Source organism: Mustela erminea, chromosome 8 (assembly GCF_009829155.1).
Source record: "Mustela erminea isolate mMusErm1 chromosome 8, mMusErm1.Pri, whole genome shotgun sequence".
Classification (NCBI taxonomy): Eukaryota; Metazoa; Chordata; class Mammalia; order Carnivora; family Mustelidae; genus Mustela; species Mustela erminea.
In genome coordinates this window covers 2,552,359-2,572,014 of record NC_045621.1, presented here as the reverse complement: position 1 = coordinate 2,572,014, position 19,656 = coordinate 2,552,359, and the positions used below count along the sequence as shown (strand labels likewise).

The 19,656-nt window shown below is 40.4% G+C and overlaps 3 protein-coding genes across 5 annotated transcripts in view; 2 read left to right on the top strand and 1 right to left on the bottom strand.

Annotated features, from left to right (window-relative positions):
* Positions 1 to 3,039, top strand: part of ORMDL1 (ORMDL sphingolipid biosynthesis regulator 1) — an 18,758-nt gene extending 15,719 nt beyond the window's left edge. Inside the window, exons 4-6 of one of the 2 annotated variants that reach the window (XR_004288368.1) lie at positions 1,621 to 1,634; positions 1,756 to 1,861; positions 2,558 to 3,039. Coding sequence is in view for 1 of the 2 variants with exons in the window: in XM_032354167.1 (XP_032210058.1) it covers positions 1,621 to 1,633 (13 nt within the window). In the remaining variant the exon portion in view is untranslated. Of the gene's footprint in view, positions 1 to 1,620; positions 1,704 to 1,755; positions 1,862 to 2,557 lie in introns of those variants that run through there. The other variant, XM_032354167.1, reaches the window with a different exon arrangement.
* Positions 1,623 to 19,656, top strand: OSGEPL1 (O-sialoglycoprotein endopeptidase like 1). 2 transcript variants are annotated; one of them, XM_032354159.1, is made up of 8 exons: positions 1,623 to 1,861; positions 6,483 to 6,870; positions 7,702 to 7,906; positions 7,982 to 8,130; positions 9,143 to 9,273; positions 9,383 to 9,454; positions 10,266 to 10,372; positions 18,374 to 19,656. In XM_032354159.1, exons 1-7 carry the CDS (start codon positions 1,641 to 1,643, stop codon positions 10,342 to 10,344), a joined length of 1,245 nt encoding a protein of 414 aa, XP_032210050.1. In that variant the 5' UTR covers positions 1,623 to 1,640; the 3' UTR covers positions 10,345 to 10,372; positions 18,374 to 19,656. The 2 variants fall into 2 exon arrangements, with proteins under 2 accessions (XP_032210050.1, XP_032210051.1); XM_032354160.1 differs by lacking the exons at positions 9,383 to 9,454; positions 18,374 to 19,656 and having other exon boundaries at positions 10,266 to 10,339.
* The window catches only part of ANKAR (ankyrin and armadillo repeat containing), a 64,021-nt gene continuing 59,112 nt past the window's right edge, over positions 14,748 to 19,656 (bottom strand). Inside the window, exons 22-24 of the mRNA XM_032354141.1 lie at positions 18,888 to 19,084; positions 16,961 to 17,007; positions 14,748 to 15,008 (exon numbers count right to left, since the gene is read on the bottom strand). Of these exons, the coding sequence (XP_032210032.1) occupies positions 14,761 to 15,008; positions 16,961 to 17,007; positions 18,888 to 19,084 (492 nt within the window). The 3' untranslated portion in view covers positions 14,748 to 14,760. The remainder of the gene's footprint in view (positions 15,009 to 16,960; positions 17,008 to 18,887; positions 19,085 to 19,656) is intronic.

The following is a 19,656-nucleotide window of genomic DNA, read 5'->3' as shown; positions in this document are numbered from 1 at the left end:
AAAAATGAGGCAGCCCCGCGCCTTGGCTCCCCGACGTGGCAGTGACGGTTTAGCCTGTCCGACCCGCAGCGCTTCGGTCCCCCGGACCCCGTCCAAGCGGGCCCCTGCGTCGTCCCCTCGTTCCACCCTGTCCCAGCCTTCAGAGCGGACGGACGGCCCCTCCCCTTCGGACAGGGGCGTCCGAACTCCTGCCACAGGCAGACGGTCTTTCCACACAGCTTAGCGTCCGGAAGTTGACGCTGCGGAGTCAGACAATCCACCTTCGGCCTCCACTGGGTCCCAAGCCGGCTGACCCAGCAGAAGTCCTGCCGCCTGTAAGCCTAAGGGCAGCGCAGGACCGCGCGCGGCGTCCCGGACGACAGCAGCCCCCGCGCGCCTCCGCACCGCGCGGGACGGCGCCGGCGACCAGACGCCGCCCCGTGTGGGTGACGTCACTTCCGGGGCGACCGGCGCGCCCCTGGCTCTGGGGGAAGCGCGGTCGGCCGTCCTCGGCAGGGCAGGGCTCCGGCGCTGTGGCCGCGGGGGTTCGCGGGGACGGAGGGTAAGACGGCCCGCCCTCCCCACGGCTTTCTTCGCCCGCCTGCGAGGGCGATTCCAGCACCCGCCTGGTCCGCCGGCCCAGGACCCGGGGTCCTCTCAGGAGCTTTCGCGGCCCTGAAGACCGGTGCTGCGCTCAGGCTTCCCCGCCCGCGTGTCCGTGACGCGACTCTGAGCCCTTCGGGGCGGCGGGGCCGGGCCTGCGCTCCCCGCCTCGGTCCTCGCGCGACGGCCGTGCCCACCGCGCTGACCCCGGGCCCTGCGCCGCGGGGGACGATGACAGTCCCAGCGCTTACTCGGACTTCCCGCTGGTGTGGAGGGAAGGGCCGCGTAAGCCCCCAGAGCGTTCTAGACCAGGTCGTCGGGGGGCAGGAAACCAGATCCGTGTGAAGGTACCAGGGTGCTCTAGTGATGGGCTGCGGTCATTTGAGGAGAAAGGAAGGATTTGGGGAGATCTACCGAGATAAACTTGCGGTGAAATGGAGATGGCGTTAGGGAACTTGGGATCGGTGGATGAAGTGGGTCTCAGGTTGCAGCGCCTTAGTCCAGATGTGGCCCTCGGGTGAGCCTTGTCAGAGCGGTTGTCCCCAAAGTGGGCAGCTGAGCTGTGTGTGTGTCTTTTATGTGGATTGTTTTCTAACCGAGTTGCTAAATTTCATTTTGGAAGCTATTTCCAGGAAATGGAACGCATTTATCTGTTCTGTTTGCCTTTGTCATTTGTCTTAACTGTAGCTATCAAAAAATAAATAGCACTTTGCAAAGGACTATCCGTGCAACTATTAGCTGTTTTATGAATAATGAATAGTTTACTGAGAACAGCATGATGATAATACCAAAACGTTTCACAGTTGATTTCCTTGTGGTCACCTCGGAGAGCACGGTACTCATTCATACGGTTATTTATGTTCACAGGCTGCTATGGTCTTTAAAAATTTTTGCTAACTTTTACAAAACTTTCGTCTAATTTTGCAAAACTATTATATTGAAAAATAAACCAATAAAATTGGAATTTTGCTTAACTGAATGGGTTAGTGGTTATTGTCAGTTCCAAGTAATTAGTTTGTTTCTTCATTTCTTTTCCAGGAGTTATTTATAGAGTAAGTATGCTAATACTGAGTAAGACAGCAGGAGTCTTTTCTAAACCAGCAAGAAGGAAAACTTACGAATTTTTAAGAATTTTTAATTTTCATCCTGGAAAACCGTTTCTTCATAAACTAGTATTGGGAATCGAAACCAGTTGTGATGATACAGCAGCTGCTGTGGTGGATGAAACTGGAAACATTTTGGGAGAAGCGATACATTCTCAAACTGAAGTTCATTTAAAGTAAGTAGACATTATCTTGGTAGTTCCCACTTTTGGGAAAAACAAAGTGAAATAATTATTTTCTATTTATCATATATAAAAGTTCAATTTTAGGAGCTAAGTTCTTCTTTTGTGCAAAAGCTCCTAGTAGCTGTAATAGAAAACCTTAAACCCTGCACCCTGGCTTTTAAGGCTGTCCACAGTAAGCTCTCAACTTTAGCTGAGCGTCTTGTGAAAAGAACTAAGCTCATTCCCAACTCTGAGATTTATCCGTGATTTCCCCTTAGTAATACCTTTTCCTCTTTTGTCCACCTGTACGTTTCATGGTCTTGACTAAAGTCCTAGGAGAGCGTAACCCCATCTCTAGCCTATGTTAATCTCTGGGGGAAAAAAATCCTATTCACCTTTATACCTATAACTCATGTTGGTACTTAGAAAATAATACACTGTTGGGCGCCTGGGTGGCTCAGTGGGTTAAGCCGCTGCCTTCGGCTCAGGTCATGATCTCAGAGTCCTGGGATCGAGCCCCGCATCGGGCTCTCTGCTCAGCGGGGAGCCTGATTCCTCCTCTCTCTCTGCCTGCCTCTCTGCCTACTTGTGATCTCTCTGTCAAATAAATAAATAAAATCTTTAAAAAAAAAAAGAAAGAAAGAAAATAATACACTGTTGTATAAAAGCATTGAATGGTGCAAGGTTTATAAACTCGTGTCTTTGCAGAGGACCACTAGTGAGGCTACAGAGATGAGTGGGCTGGGTATAAAGTGGAAAATACCTGGAAGAAGAAGAAGCCAGTTGTCGCCATGTAGAAACGTAGGCGCTGTTTTATTTGACCCTCGGAATTTTCAAGAGAAAATGGAAATCCAGAATATAACTGTAATATCTCCAGGTGTTAAAATTAGTTGTTAATTCAAAATATATTAAAGTGCTGCACAAATCAAATATGCCTTCAAGCCATCAATTTATAACACTTGAATAGTGAAAAAGGTTGGTATTTTGAGATCACAGACCTGTGTTTGAATTACGAATTAAGCAATTGGTGTTGGCTCTGATTTTAGGCAAGTTCTTTATCCTTTCTGATTGTGTTTTCACACCTGTAAAATGGGAAAGATAATAACCTGCCTTATAGGATTGTAGGGAGTATAATAGAAATAATATATATGAAAAGACAGAATACACCTCTAATAGTTAAATACTGTGTGAAACAGACTGAGGTAAGATTTAATCAGGTGTAGTGAAATACTAAAAAGTCCTTTCCTTCAAGGAGCTTAACCTGTTCTCTGAGGCATGATATATAGACCTGCAAGGAAACACAGCATTCAGTCCAAGGCAGCATAAAGTATCAAACAAGTGGTACAGACAATAACTATTACTACCATGCCTCAGTCCCACTCCGTATTTCTGAGTGTCCTGGACGTTTGCACATGTAAATGTTGACTGTGTAGAAAGGCCTTCCCTGACGACTTCATTTAAATTCGGTATCCCCACCATGCTTATTCTGTATCACCACACCCTGCTTATTTTCTTCATCATCCTTTTGATAATTTTTACGTTTGTTTACTTCTGTGGTCTTTTCCCCAGTAGATTCTGAACTCGATGGAGACAGGCTCCGTCTTAACTGTCTGTATTGCCCACTGCACTGTGCCAGGTAGCCAGCGCGGCATCTGGTACACTGCAGGGGCTAGTGGCCTTGGACTTAGGCCTTCAATGAATGGAGATGGAGAAAAATATTGTAGCAGGAGTAAACATTATGGTAGAGGCAAAGAGGTGAGGTGAGAAAGTAGGACAGACGTTCCGTTTAGTTAGTGCCCAGGTCACTGGAGATGAATACACAGGAAGTAAACTTTGTGGAACCATCTACACAGCTCATCTCAGCATTTACTGAATTTCTACCAGGCAACATTTGAAGCACCGTGGTACAAATATGACTAAAATGCATGATCCTTGCCTCTGAGCAGCTTACCATGTAAAGTGCTTTACAGTGTAGGTTTACATTCTGATTCAACGATCTTACTATCTAACTATCTACGGTCTTACACGGTTTTCTGTGCCTCGGTTTCCTTATGTGTGAAGTAGGGATAGTAATGGTAAGTAGCCCCTATTACTGTTGTGAGGAGTAAATGTAAATTCTTCCAAGTGTGTGGTGCAGTTCTTGACAAATAGCAAGAGCTCAATAGAAGCTACTTATTATTAGCATCAGTCGTACTTCTAGTACTGTTATAAGTGAGTGAAGAAGACAGTCGGGTAAGCAAGTCATTGTAAAGCAGCATGGAAAATGCATTGATAGAGGAGTGGTTAGTGGGGGGTGTCCTTTCTTCAAGCCAGAAACTGAAGGACAGTCGACTTTTTTCTCACCACTGTGTCGAATCAGTCGTTGTAGTAAATCTGCCTCCCAAATATTTCTTCAAACATTTCCCTCCCTTTCTGCGTAATTCAAGCCCTTGTCTCTTGCCTGAATTCTTGGCTCCTACCTTGAGGCCAGATGGTTTCCCTGACTTTCTATTAGCCTTAGCCCCTCGATCACCTACTCTTTATGCCGTGTACAAATTAATTATTTTGAGAATAAAGCCACGGTCTTACTCATCTCTTTTGTCTCAAGTGCTTAGCTAGCATAATCCTTTGAAGATAAAATACATAAAAGAGGTACAAAAAGGAAGGGAGGTAGGCGTGTGGGAGAAGGAAGAAATCAGTAGAAGAGGATTTAGACTTGGAGTTACCCAAATTTCAAGAAAGTAAATGTTTTTGAGTAGGATAGTTAGGGTTCAGCATTTTGCTTTACTTTCCGGCAACACAACATAGAATGGACTCCAGGGATCAGAAAATCCCTCCAGCGAATTGGATTTAGAAGGTTTTGAATAGACTGAGTTAATGGGAGCTTCTCAGTCGGGCGGCAGTGGGAATGGTGATGAACTTAATTGTGGGAAGGGAGATAAAGGAGATAAAGATGAAGCTGGAAACCCAAGTCATTAGAAGGCTTAATGCCATTAACAGAGTTGAAGAATATAAGAGGAAAAGTAGCTTTGAAGAATTAAGGAAAATGGTATTACTATATATAAATGTGTTAAATAAGATTGTTTCTTTTATTCCCCTCATTGCCTGATACAATATATATTATAACAATATTTTAAATAATGTATTTATAGCAGAGCTAGAGAGACAGAGCATGAGCAGGGGGCGGAGCAAAGGGAGAGGGAGAAGCAGACTCCCCACTGAACAGGAGCCTGCTTTGGGGCTCCATCCCAGGACCCTGGGATCAAGACCTGAGCTGAAGGCAGATACCTAACTGGCTGAGCCACCCAGCCTCCCTGCATATTATAACTATTAAGTAATTATTAATTGAATGCACCTACTGAGGGTTTTCATATCTGTATAGAGAAGTTACAGTGTTAACTATTTAAAGATTTTTTGGGGGAGTAGAGGTATATCTTGCAGACCCTATATTTTATTGCTCTGCTTCTCTGGTGGTAAGTTAGTCACATGCTGGCATTTTTTTTGCTAGCAGCTTTGCCTCCTACTTCTTCACTCTTGACTTTTTTTTTTTTTAAAGATTTTATTTATTTATTTGACAGAGATCACAAGCAGGCAGAGAGGCAGGCAGAGAGAGAGGAGGAATCAGGCTCCCCACTGAGCAGAGAGCCCTATGCGGGGCTCGATCCCAGGACCCTGAGATCATGACGTGAGCCAAAAGCAGAGGTTTTAACCCACTGAGCCACCCAGGCACCCCTGCTCTTGACATTTGGAGTGGGTCCTACATAAACACAAAATCAAAATTACCAGCTCTGGGCACTAGAGTCCCAACTGTATTTCAGGATTGCAAGCTGTCTGCTGTCCTGCTGTGACCTCAAGTACAGTGTGTGTAAAAATAAACTCATCTTTTTCACAAAACTGTCTTCAAGTTTCTGTTATTCTTTCTTTTCTCCTAGTCACTCCAGCTCAATATGTGAATCATGTTGGTGCCATGGACCCTTTTCCCCTTACATCCAGTCAGTCATAACAGTTTTCAAGGGTCTCTGTCCCTTTCTTTCACTTCTCATGATCATGTAGTTTAAGATGTAAACAAATACTTTTTAAATGACCTCTTTAAAAAATCTCCATGTATGGGGCACCTGGGTGGCTCAGTGGGTTAAAGCCTCTGCCTTCGGCTCAGGTCATGATCCCCAGGGTCCTGGGATCGAGCCCCGCATCGGGCTCTCTGCTCAGCAGGGAGCCTGCTTCTCCCTTTGCCTGCCACCCCACTGCTTGTGCTCTCTCTCTGTCTGACAAATAAAATGTTTTAAAAATAAAAATTCTATCTTCAGAAAGATTAATTTTTCTAAAATCCAATTTTATCCGGTCCTTTCCTTGTTCAAGACATCTTCCATAGAATGCTTCTTAAGATTGTTTTGGTGGTTCCATTCATCATCAGATCCATAGGAATTCGTTGTGTACAATTTTGAAAAGTCAGACATTACACCCTTAATCACTATATACTGAGTTTTTATAGTGTGCTGCTTTATAAGGCATGCATATTTGAATATACTTGACTAATATATTTAGCTGTAAAATAATTAATTTGAAAACATGCCTTCAGCCCTAATATAAAACTTTTCTTACTCTGTGTTCACAGTCTTGAAATTAAAAGAAGCTGTTTTTTTGTTTCTTCCAGAACAGGTGGGATTGTTCCTTCAGTAGCTCAGCAGCTTCACAGAGAAAATATTCAGCGGATAGTGCAAGAAGCTCTCTCTTCCAGTAAAGTCTGTCCAAGTGAACTCTCAGCAGTCGCAACCACTGTAAAACCAGGACTTGCTCTAAGCTTGGGAGTAGGCTTATCATTTAGCTTACACCTAGTAGACCAGTTAAAAAAACCTTTCATTCCCATTCATCATATGGAGGCTCACGCTCTGACTATTAGGTTGTTAAATAAAGTAGACTTTCCCTTCTTAGTTCTTTTGATTTCTGGAGGTCATTGTCTATTGGCATTAGTCAGAGGAGTTTCAGATTTTCTGCTTCTGGGAAAGTCTTTGGACATAGCACCAGGTGACATGCTTGACAAGGTAATTATTTAAGAGTTAATTTCTCCATTCCTTTCTATTAAGTTGTCTATTTCAATCAAATAATAATATACTACTACCATTTATCTAAATATTTCTGATTAATATATTAGACTGAAAAAATTCATATGAGCAGTAGGAAAAAAAGAAAAAGAATAGTGCATAGTTTTAGAAAAGATTTCTAGCCAATTATGGGTGAAATGGTAGGGGTTTAGGTCAGTACATAAAGGCTCAAATAGTTTGCAGATGCAGTTATGTTTTTAATCAAAAAATATATCTGAAAGAAATTGCCCTGTAAAGAACTATAAAAATGTGAAATAAGAGGGTATATAAAATAATATAAAGACATTAAAGATGTACAAAGTTCTGTGATTAAACATCACAATTGCTGATATCATCACCCAAGCAGGCTTCTTTTTCCTTTGTGTATGAATCCTGAGCCTACTGCTCTCTGCAGAAATCAGCTGCAGTGATTAGAAGAAATGGACAGGTTCTCATTTTTGAAGCTAATCATTAAGCACTCATTGTGAATTTCGGACTTGCTTTTCATCTCCAGTAGAAGAGCTGAAGTAGATAGGGAAGCGGTGATTGCCCACTGCCGGGCGGGCTGTGAGGAGGAGCGAGAGTCTATCCTTACTGACTACCAGCTACAGTCCATTTTTATAAAAGCAGAGCGTATCTTACTTATCCAGGCTTCTTGTTCTGTTTTGGGTTTGGGTTGGGTTTTGTGTATATGTGTGTGTGTGTGTTTTTAAGTAAATTTCATTTCCTTTGCACCTTGGTTTCAAAATGTGCAATTTTATCACTCATTATAGAAATTTTTGTTTTCGATAGGTAGCAAGAAGACTGTCTTTGATAAAACATCCAGAGTGCTCCACCATGAGCGGTGGGAAGGCTATAGAACATTTGGCCAAACAAGGAAATAAACTGCATTTTGATATCAAACCTCCCATGCAACGAGCTAAAAATTGTGATTTTTCTTTTTCTGGACTTCAGCATGTTGTTGATAGGATAATAACACAAAAGGAAAAAGAGGAAGGTATATTTCTACTTGGGGAGTTAGAAAAATGAGTAATCCTGCATTGTACCTAAAAACACCTGCTCATTTCTGCAGGGATCCAGAAGGGGGAAATCCTGGCTTCAGCTGCACACATTGCCGCTGCGGTACAGCACACGACAGCGTGCCACATTGCGAAGAGAACTCACCGTGCCATTCTGTTCTGCAAGCAGAGACGCCTGTTATCTCCAAGTAATGCAGTACTGGTAAGTTCTGTCACCTCCTCTAACAGGATTATTAATACTTTACAGTATGTTACTTTTCTTCTAGGAGCTTAATTGATCCTGTGCATAGCATCAAATGTGTTTACGTCATAGCCCAGAAGTTTGGAATTGTGCAGAATAAAGACTAACAGCCATTTCTTACACAGGTGTGACAGCCTCATGGGACATCTGCATAGCCTGTGTGCCAAAAAACTCCAAGACTGCATGTTCTCATTGAATTTAAAAGTGGGTTTACAATAAGAAATGAGATGCAGGAACTGCTATCATTATTTTTAGAAAAATAAGCTAGTTCCCTGCAAATTTATGTCCCTTTGATGAAATCCCTTTAGATCTGCGTAAAAGCCTTGGTAAACTTCTGTTTAACTGTATCTTAAACTTTATCCTTTTGCAAATTACAAAATGAGAAAGTATTTAAATGATGGTAGATTCGCAAAATAGAATATTATGTGAATATCAAAGGTAATAATAGCTTTTGAAGAATAATGTAAAATGAGAAAAATGCATATAAGTAAAAACGGCAGGGTCTAAAACACTGTTGAGCTTTGATTATAATTAGAAAAAAGTTAGAAGAAAATGTCCAAAAATGATAGCGGTCCAGGACTTCTGATGATACAGTAGGTTAGGTGTCTGACTCTTGGTTTCGGCTCAGGTCATGATCTCAATTCAGGATTCTGAGATCCAGCCCTGGGACAGGCTCTGTGCTCAGCATGGAGTCTGCTTAAGTTTGGCTCTCCCTCTCTCTCTGTCTCTCTCCAACTCCGAAAATAAATAAGTAAATCTAAAAAAAAGTCTAGTGGTCATTGTATACTGATATTGAAAATGATTTTCTTTTCCTCCAAACTTTTACCATACAGATTGATCACTTCCCCATTTCCCACCTCTCAAAATGTGATGTTTTCTTACTGCATAATGCTGGTATTTTCCCCAGGTTAAGCTAACAGTTTGGCTCATACCCACACGTAATTGTTAATTTTGGTCTTTTCATTTCCTTCAGGTTGTATCTGGAGGTGTCGCAAGTAACTTATACATCCGAAAAGCTCTGGAAATTGTAACAAATGCAACAGAGTGCACTTTGTTGTGTCCCCCTCCCAGACTGTGCACTGACAACGGCATTATGATTGCGTGGTAAGCCGTAGGATGTATGTGCTTCACTCACAATTTGCCATTTCATCATGCTACATCTTCTTCCTTTAAATCTTGGTCTGTTTATTTTATTTGCATCACTCTTACTTAGGAACGGTATTGAAAGATTGTGTGCTGGTGTGGGCGTTTTACACAACACAGAAGGCATCCGCTATGAACCCAAGTACGTGGTACCTTTTATAAAATCTATGCAAGCAGTATAAAATCCAAAGCCTAAAAACAGAGCTTAGTTAGTGGTGGCAGAAGGCATCTCCTATTCTGATGGCCTAGCCTCAGGCAGTACATACTGTCTGCTCCAGTGTTGCCTTCTTGTGACAGTGCTGAGGCTGAAGATGGTGCCTTTTTCCAGACTAGGATGGTTGAAGCCTTATATTTGACAATGTTGTAAAAAAGCAAACGTCGGAATTTAAGGAGGAAGAACAGAAAAAAAGAGTAGAATCTCAGACCTTTCCTGCCAATAGTGACAGAGGAAGGTAGAAAAGGGACAAGCCAGCTTTTGAAACCTCAAAGAAGGATCAGTAAAAACCTCGGGAATTTTTAAAGTAGAAATGGATGCAGATTTGACCTTAGGTATCTGGTAAACTGCTTTTATCCTTTTAGCTTTGTAGAGAATTATAAGGCATTTTTATCGTTTTTCTATTTCACTTTTTTATTTGTAGTATGAGAGCAGAACTATTTCTTTCAAAAACTTCAGTCCTCAAATTCATTGAGTTGTATACATTAAAGATGCATAGCTTTTCAATGTCAATCATACCTGAGTCGTTAAAAAAGTCCCCCAATTTCGATTTCTTAATGGCATTTACTGTCCTCTTCACCCATTGTTCCTGCTGAATTTGTTTTCGAGAACTGTCACGACATGATTATACAGTAGCCGCGCACTGTTTGTCGGAATTCTCAGCAAACAGTTTGCAGAACTAGTGACATATCAGGAAGCAAGTATTGGAAATAATGTGATTTATCTGATTGTGATGCAGATGTCCTCTTGGAGTAGACATATCAGAAGAAGTTGGAGAAGCTGCCATAAAAGTACCGCGGTTAAAAATGGACATTTGATTTTTGCTTTTCAAAAAAATCCCTAAAGGTGGTATTTCAGCATTAAGTTGTGATTTTTTTTGTATTTCAAATTGTGGAAGACGCACGATATTAATTGTTCATCAATGCTTTCTTTTGTTTTTCTTTATGTTTGAGATTAACCCACTCTTCTGAGAATCTGTAGTAATATGTTATAGTTTTATAATGGAATATAGACTTTTTACTATCAAAATTAAAACATCTTGTGAGGAAAAGAATGTACTGATATTTGCAGGTAGAAAGAAAACCTTGGAACATATACAGTGAATCTGCTAAATCCTAGCTTCATATTAAAAAGGCCTAGACCTTTTGGTGTTTTTCTCATATCAGGATTATAAAAGCTATTTTTTTAGATTATGTTCTATTTATTTTATTAAATTTATTTTTAATTGAATTATAGTTGACATACAATATTATATTAATTTGAGGTATACAGCATAGTGATCCAACATTTATATGTATTACAACAGCACGGTAAGTATCATTTTACCATCTGTACCATACAAGTTACTGTAATGTTATTGACTATATTCCCTGTGCTGTAGTTTTCATCCCGCAATTTATTTTATAACTGGAAGTTTGTACTTCTTAATCCCCTTCACTTATTTCCCCTACATCCCCCCCACCTCTGCCCTGAGAAACTGGTGGTTATCAGTAGAAGCTATTTTTTAGCTCCTTTTGAAACATTCGTCTAACTTTTCTAATGAGAACGATTTTAGAAAAGTAGCCTGGTCAAAGTCATGTCAAATCAGAGAATTCTGAATAAAGACAAAAGGTGACTTTAGCAGAGTGGATGTTATTAATGATAAAAATATATGTTATTAGGTATATTCCCTGGAGCAGTTGGAATGTCTATATGTTTCTTAAAATCCATCTGAGATTTTAAGAAATATGGTAGGCAAGTAATCCTTCAAGTATGTATTGTGCTTTTAGTTGACCACGTATGTTTACATCCACTATTTTAGAAATTGTATTTAATCAATGAAAATATAGGAGATGTAAAGGTTTTTGCTTTTGTTTTTGGATAATTTTCTTTGAATTTGAAACTTTATACCTACTTATCCTTTTTTTCTATCTAAAGTAACTGAATGGGGGCGCCTGGGTGGCTCAGTGGGTTAAGCCGTTGTCTTCAGCTGAGATCATGGTCTCAGGGTCCTGGGATCGAGCCCCACATCAGGCTCTCTGCTCAATGCAGAGCCTGCTTCTCTCTCTGCCTCTGTCTGCCTCTCTGCCTACTTGTGATCTCTGTCTCTCTCTCTGTCAAATAAAAAAATAAATAAAATCTTTTAAAAAAATAAATAAAGTAACTGAATGTACTGTCCTTTAATATAAAGACAATGCTACTGACTTTAATGTCCTTCGAGAGATTTTATCAGTAAAGAGTTGTATTACATCATCATACTGGACCAGGTTGTTAATTTTCTAGTCAATGACTTGCTTTCTTCAGAAAATAGGGGGTAAGGATAAAAATCTAAACTGTGAAAAGAGTTCTTATTTTAATCCTAACTTAAGGTGACCTCAATTTGGGGAAATTCCATAAGTAATTTTTTTTTTTTTTTAAGAATTGTGATCATAGGGTATTCCTTTATGATCACCCACTTGGAGATAGAAAATATAATTTATGTGAGGGAACATATAGAAACAGCCAATATTTTTAAAAAACTGTATTCTTTGCTGTTGAGGTATAGCTATGATAGAATTGGTTTTTTAATATTATTTAGAGAGGGTGCCTTGGAGGCTCAGTGGGTTAAAGCCTCTGCCTTCAGCTCAGGTCGTGATCCCAGGGTCCTGGGATTGAGCCCCGCATCGGGCTCTCTGCTCAGTGAGGATCCTGCTTCCTCCTCTCTCTCTGCCTGCCTCTCTGCCTACTTGTGATCTCTGTGTGTCAAATAAATAAATAAAATCTTTAAAAATACGTGTATATGTTATTTAGAAGAAACTTAGTTTATGAACTCACACTTTTCATTTGAATTTGTGTTCTGTATCATGTGAACCTAAATTCATAGAGAAGTAATAGAAGTATTTCCTGTGCGTCTCCTAGTCAGAGTGCATTCAAACCATGGAAGGAAATTGACCAAAAATTCTTCCCTCATCACAAATATTTTAAAATGGGGTATCTGTAATCTATGCTCTTAAAATTTTTAAGTATCGAAATTGCTACAGGTGTTGCAAGCACACATGTCCAAACTGAATTCATGCTATAAACAAGAGAAACTACAGTTAAAGAAAATGAGCAGTTTGGGGCCGCGTTCCGAATCCGTAGGCCTTTTGTACTTGGCAGTGAGGGAGGAGGGAGGAAGAGGAGAGAGGAGGAGGGAAGGGACACGGAAGGGAGCAACACTGTGTACCAGTTAGCTCGTGGTACAGGTAGAAAAGGGAGCAACACTGAACTCCGCTTGGGCACATGTGTACCACTTAGCTCGTGGTACAGGTAGAAGGCAGACGATTTGCTGAAATCCTCTGTATCTTGAGGCGTATCTCCTATTTTATTTATTAACTTTTTAAAGATTTGTTTTTATTATTCATTTGACAGAGAGAGGACACAAGTAGGCAGAGAGGCAGACAGAGGAAGAGGAGGAAGCAGGCTCTCCACCGAGCCAGGAGCCCAACGCAGGGCTCGATCCCAGGACCCTGGCATCATGACCTGAGCCGAAGGCAGCCACCTAACTGAGCCATCCAGGCGCCCCACTCATAGATAATTTTTTAAAAACGGGGATGCCTGGGTGGCTCAGTCGTTAAGCGTCTGCCTTCAGCTCAGGTCTTGATCATGGCGTACTGGGATGGAGCCCCACATGGGGCTCCCTGCTTGGTGAGGAGCCTGCTTCTCCCTCTCCCACTCCTCCTACTTGTGTTCCCTCTCTTGCTGTGTCTCTCTCTGTCAAATAAATAAAATCTTAAAAAAAAATGAAAAAAAAAGAAAAAAATGCAGGGTTATAAAAGTAATCTTAACAGGAGGACTGTACTTCAGGAAAAGTACTATAAGTTTTGGGCATAGTAGGATGGCCTTGATAGGCCAAGAAACTCAGGAATGTCTTATATTATTGAATTCAAAGAATCCCTGATACTCAGCTCTGAAGGTGTTCTTAGAATATAGTCTTCAGTCCATCAGAAGCCAGTTCCAAAGCTCAAAGTTTGTTGTCTAGAGGGTTTTGTTTTGTTTTACATCTACAGAAGCTTAATATTTCCACTAATATGAACTCTTGTCCTTAACCATGCTGAATAAATGACTCATTTCTTATCACTTGAATTACTTTTCCTTTCGTAGTATGGAATAAGCCTCCCCCACCCCAGTATTCCTATATTAGAGCATCTACCAGAAGTAGAATTAAATTTGAAGATGAGAGAGGTCTCCTACTGTCCAGTGGCCAAAAGCCTAGGCTTTAGACTCTGGTGCCTGGAAAGCCCTGCCTGTGGCTGCCATCACCTCCATCTTACTGTGTTAAGGGGTGGGAGAAAGGAGCGGCTGGCAGTTCTTACGCGCAGTGCAGCCGGAGCAAAGTGGTCAGAGAAAAATGAGGGCTTTAAAGGCTACAGTGAAGCCCAGCTTGATTTTATATCAAACCTACCTGCTGCAGTAAAATAGAAGCAGACCTACCGCAAAACTTGGGCCCACTGGAAACAGTGCTCATTGGGCAAAGACATCATGTGATTCTGAGCCACAGAGTGTCACACTTTCTAGCTGTAAACCAAAAATACTGGTAAGTATGGGGAATGGTCAACACTGGTAGCCACAGTGTTTAGCCAGACTTTTGTACTTGGTGAGCAGTGATTTCAGATTTTTTTTTGTCTTTTTTAAAAGTATACATTTCTACATTTGGGGTTTTAAAAGCCTTGTGCCTTTGTAGTATTTATCATTAACTATCTCAAGGTGCTACAGTGCATGTTAACAGGTGGGCTCTTTTGAATCAGGCCTCTTTAGCCCAGCATACTGATTTAAAAATGTTTCTGACACTTGATATAGAGATACTAATTATGCCACTTGTGTCCGTTGCTGTATTTTAATAGTGTTAAGTGCAGGAAAATTCTATTTAATTCTATTTAATAAAATATTAATTCTATTTAATAAATTCTATTTATTTTTGAAACTATGAGTCTGACCTGATGTTAAACTTTGGTAAACAGGCTAGAGAAAATCTGTGAAGTATCAATATGAAGAACTTCCATTCAAAATGTTAATACTCAGTTTTTTATATTCTACTAGAATTAGATTAAAAGTAAAAAATGGGGGGGCACCTGGCTGGCCCAGTCAGGAGAGCATGTGACTCTTGATCTTAGGTTTGTGACTTTGAGCCCCACATTGACTGTAGAGATTACTTAAAAATAAAATCTTTTAAGAAAAGTGAAGGATTTGAAAAGATTGCTCAGGAATTCTTTCCTACTTTCATATTAATGGTTTTATTAGCCTTCTGTAGACTCTGGGTTAGCTTTCTGTACGTGTTTCCCAAGTTGGTTTAAAAACACTATTCTTGGTCTTGAAACTTCTGTGATATCTGATGAAATTGCAGATGAAAAGGAAAAAATATTGTGAGAAACAGGGGCCTTTTTTGTTGCTCTGAAGAGTCCCATGAAGTTGGTTACAGGAGGTATTAAAGTCAAAGAATCTCTTGGTTGAATTTTAGGTTTTAGTTTTCTTCGGTGCTCTTTCCCTGAAAATTAGAGAGCCACAATTAAATGTCTTTCTTAAGCCCAAGAGCCCTAGATATAGTCTCATTGCCTTTGGTTCTGTATAGTTGTATTTTCTTCAAATCACTAAAACATACGAAGAGAATGGATCCATAACTTCCAGACTTAGATGTCAGAGAGCAAAAATTTGTGGGGCTAATATATGGTTGTCAACTTTTTATTATGCCAAGTTGAGACTAATAAAAGAACAAATGCCAAGGTCATTTGTAAAAGTAGGGATATTGTAACACCCAAAAGAAAGTGTAAAAGGTACTATCTCAAAATGACATGTTTTATATTGAATGAAACTAACTTTTTAAGAAACTTGCTATATTGTCCTTATTTTTTCTTATGATACCATAAACCTATGAAAACATTATACCATTAGTGGTACACAGATTGCTATTTAGAAACCAATATTAAAAAACAAAACAAGAAAACAGTATTAAAGAAAAAAATGGGACTGACTTTATTTCTTTGTGTAAATTAACTCTGACAGGATGCCTGGGCGGCTCAGTGGGCGGCTCTGCATTTGTCAGGTCATGATCTCAGGGTCCTGGGATTGAGCCCCGAGTCAGGCTCTCTGCTCAGCAGGAAGCCTACTCCCCCCACCCACCGCCTGCCTCGCTGCCTACTTGGGATCTGTCTCTCTCTCTCTCTCTCTGTCAAACAAATAAAATCTTGTTTAAGAGATGAATGGATCAAGAAGATGTGATATATATACACAATGGAATACTATGCAGCCATCAAAGGAAATGAAGTCTTGCCATTTGCGACAACATGGATGGAACTAGAGCGTATCATGCTTAGCGAAATAAGTCAAGCGGAGAAAGACAACTATCATATGATCTCCCTGATATGAGGAAGTGGTGATGCAACATGGGGGCTTAAGTGGGTAGGAGAAGAATCAATGAAACAAGATGGGATTGGGAGGGAGACAAACCATAAGTGACTCTTAATCTCACAAAACAAACTGAGGGTTGCTGGGGGGAGGGGGTTTGGGAGAAGGGGGTGGGATTATGGACATTGGGGAGGGTATGTGCTTTGGTGAGTGCTGTGAAGTGTGTAAACCTGGTGATTCACAGACCTGTACCCCTGGGGATAAAAATATATGTTTATAAAAAATAAAAAAATAATAAAAAAAAGAATAGATAAATTAACTCTGACACTAAAGAAGCTATACAAAAAATATTCTACTCATAACATTCATATATATAGCCTCCCACACAAACCTAGCTTTCCTCAGAGACTCCCTGAATGCGTGAACTTCTCTCCCTTTTTTCACTCCCTTTCCATATGTGACTCTTAAAACAGCTCCTGGCTTTGGAATGGTTCTATCCTTGGTTTTGGCGATAGGATAATATACCGAGTAAGACTGATACTGGTCCTACACTAAACACACGTGAATAAGCACTAAGCATATAAATTAAGTCAAAAAATAATTTATTTCCCTATTACATGTCTGATAGGAATTGATGGGTGACCTTAAAGATCTGGACTCTGATCTTGCAGGCCTAAAATCACCCAGCCAACATCTACCAAATACGTATAAAACAGTAGTGTATCTGTGGAAAAAATGTGGTCTCTACCTTAAGAACTTACAGACAAGTTGTACATGGAACAACAGAATAACAAGATCGTAATTTAAGCCACACTTACATGTTTCAGTAATGACCTATTTCTATGCATGGCTTATAAGAAAAAACAAAGTTAAAGGATTTCTGACAAGTGATATGGTAGGGAAGGCCTTAAAAGAAATGATTACCATAGTCTTTTAAATAGGAAGATATTTTAAGTATACAGAATGGCAAAAGCAGAGTTTACAGGTAAATTTTGGGGGGGTAACCTCTACACTTTGAATTTTTAGAAATGAAACACAGAACTGTAAGGTGTCAGGGCTAGAAATTACCTCAGAGACCAAAGAAAAATCAATTACCTTTTTTAAAGACAGGAATTATGGATGGTCCTCCATTTTTCTCTAGACTAAAAGGAAAACATGTTGATCACAAAAATTTTCAAAGCAATGATTTACCAATGTTTCAAGCCAAAGAATAACAAGATGTACCTAGTTAATATGGTGTGTGTCTTGAGGGGTGGGGTGGGTGGCTTTTAGAAGCAGTATTATTTTAAATCATCATCCTGTACACGTAACATAACAGTTCCAGAATTTCCCTGGTAATAAAATTTAAGTCTCGCTTAAAGTTAATATATTAAAGGTGGTTATCTCAAATGTATAGCTGGTTAATTTGATGAGGAACATTTGCTGTTGGCCACCTTAGTGAGGCGTAGACTTCAGTCTGTCCATATGCGACCTTCGTGGCCAAAGGGTAGCATGAAACTAGCTGGCATTTCGGCTGAATGCTCTCATACAGGGTCAGTTAACACCAGGAAAATTATGTCTCTGTCCATACTTCAAAATTTGCGTATCCAGGGACACTAATCTGCTGTTCTGGGAGCTGCGTAGGGGCATGGGAAGAGAGAAACGGTATATAGGCCGAGAACATGCTGTTGTGACCCCAACCACAGTCAGCATACTTGCCAGTAGCGGGATCAAGGAACATTTGGCGGAAGGGTATTGGTATCCATGCCAAAGTTTCCAAACATGTCTCGGTGATATTTTAGCACATTTCCCATAGTTTCATTTAATCGATGAATGGTTATGAAAATTAAAGGGAATAGTCCATGTAAATACTCTATGAGTTCATAATACTACTAGTTATGGGAGTAATTATTATTTACTTAACCATTCCACCTCACCTGGTAACCATTCTTATATATGTGGTGAGCACTGGTCACTGCTCACAGTCCTAGAAGTTGAGTGTTCACAAGTCCAGGGGCTGCCATTCACCCTGGCCACTGTAGCTTTGTATAGTTAGTACACCTGTTCTCCAGCAGAGGACAGTAATGCGTCCTGAGGAAGGGGTATCTCTCTAATTCCTGAAAACTTGCCACTCGGGCTAGTTGTGGGAGTAATTGTGTAAAATAATACTTCCCGTTATTTATCCTAAATTAATTTTTTGAACCAATAAATATTTTTTAACACTGTCAGTTACAGGAATTTAGATTTCCCTGTCTCATCATATAAAATTAGGTAAACAGTTTTGCGTCTTTGGGTTTTCCAAGAATTAAAATGAAAATGTACTCATTTTTCTCCATACTGAAAATTGATTTACGGAACCAGAATACAATACTGGATCCTATTCTCTACTATTATCGTAGAGTTAATACTGTATCTTGAGTAGTTCTGTTTCCAACACAAATACTGCAATTGCGGAGAAAACTTGTAATTCAGCTACATCGACTACAGAAAAGATGCCCATTCTAAGCAGATTCTCCTCTTTGTTTGCAGAAACTTAAGCTCTGATGAAACTCCAGCACTGAAGCAAAATCCTGTGGATAAATTAATGCCCATCAGCCTTCGCCATAACTGCAGGCACCGTGTCTGATTTAGCCCTGTTTCTACCCGGGAGTCTGGCCTAGCTTTGAATGAAATTCAAAAGTTTTTTAAACCTGTTTTGATGATGCCAAAGTCAGGTGGTATTCCTGGTTGGCTCAGGACTCTCAAGTAATATCCCAGAAGTGGTTTTCCAGATCAGACTTGGAAGCGACCAGAACCCCAGAAAGTTTTTCTGAAACATGAATAACTTGGCCAAATGGGATCCCCAAGATTGCCTCCACAGGTAGTTTTGTTGCTGAATCAGAAGTAAAACAGGCTTTGGTAGTGGACATTTAGGGTGAGTTTTCTCTCTTGGTATTCAGTCACACCAGGAATAGTTCCCCTTGTTTGATCTCCCTTAAGCTTTCTTACAAGTTCCTCTATCTATCATCTCACCACCGCAACTTCACAGATGCAGGCACAATACCTTAAGGAAGGAAGTCCCACTCGTTGCTGCATTTGAAATTCCTTTAAAAAAGCTGGGTTGATACTTGCATCTCTGTTGATATTATTTGTTATACGGAGGAACTGGTTAGGCTTATTTCTACATTCCTTTAGTAGGATGCGGAAAGCATTCGCGTTGTAGGTTAAGTAGCCGAGAGCACAGGAGCAAGCTGTGCGAACCTAAATGAAGAAGCAATTCAATCCCTTCATTGAGCTTTATTCTTAAAATATCTAACAAACTGTTCTCACTAAACAGTTCATTAGTCTCTGTAGCTATGCCCAGCAAACATGGATGTCCACCCACGGCAATCTACAGAGGGAAGCAGAACAGCCATATTTTTAGAGAAAGCTGTCAACTGCCATTGGTTTCTAGTACTTGTTCTCAGTTCTGACTGTGTTTTAGAATCACCAGCAGTTAAAAAAGAAAAAAGAAAAAAAGCCCACCAACTGTCTTGGGGTTAGAATCTAGGCATTCACACCGTCTTTAAAAGTGCCAGAGGCGACTCTAATATGCAGCAGAGTAAGAACCATTGAGTTGGAACTAAGGGTCTCAGTCTTGATTGTGCATTGGAATCCCCTTGATAGTTATTAAAATTACTCAGTGCCTGGGTTTCACCCCTAGAAACTCTTAATTATTTTGGCTGCAGCCTGGACGCTGGAATTTTTCAAAACTGCTGTGGATTATAATAGGAGACCAGGCAAGAGACTAGAGGATAAAAATAAGGTAAAAAAAAGAAAAACAACAAAAAAAC

Coding starts and splice junctions, on each gene's coding strand:
- OSGEPL1 (XM_032354159.1), top strand. CDS start 1,641: ATGCTAATACTGAGTAAGACAGCAGGAGTCTTTTCTAAACCAGCAAGA. Junction 6,871..7,701: donor CAGGTGACATGCTTGACAAG/GTAATTATTTAA, acceptor TGTTTTCGATAG/GTAGCAAGAAGACTGTCTTT. Junction 8,131..9,142: donor CTCCAAGTAATGCAGTACTG/GTAAGTTCTGTC, acceptor CATTTCCTTCAG/GTTGTATCTGGAGGTGTCGC.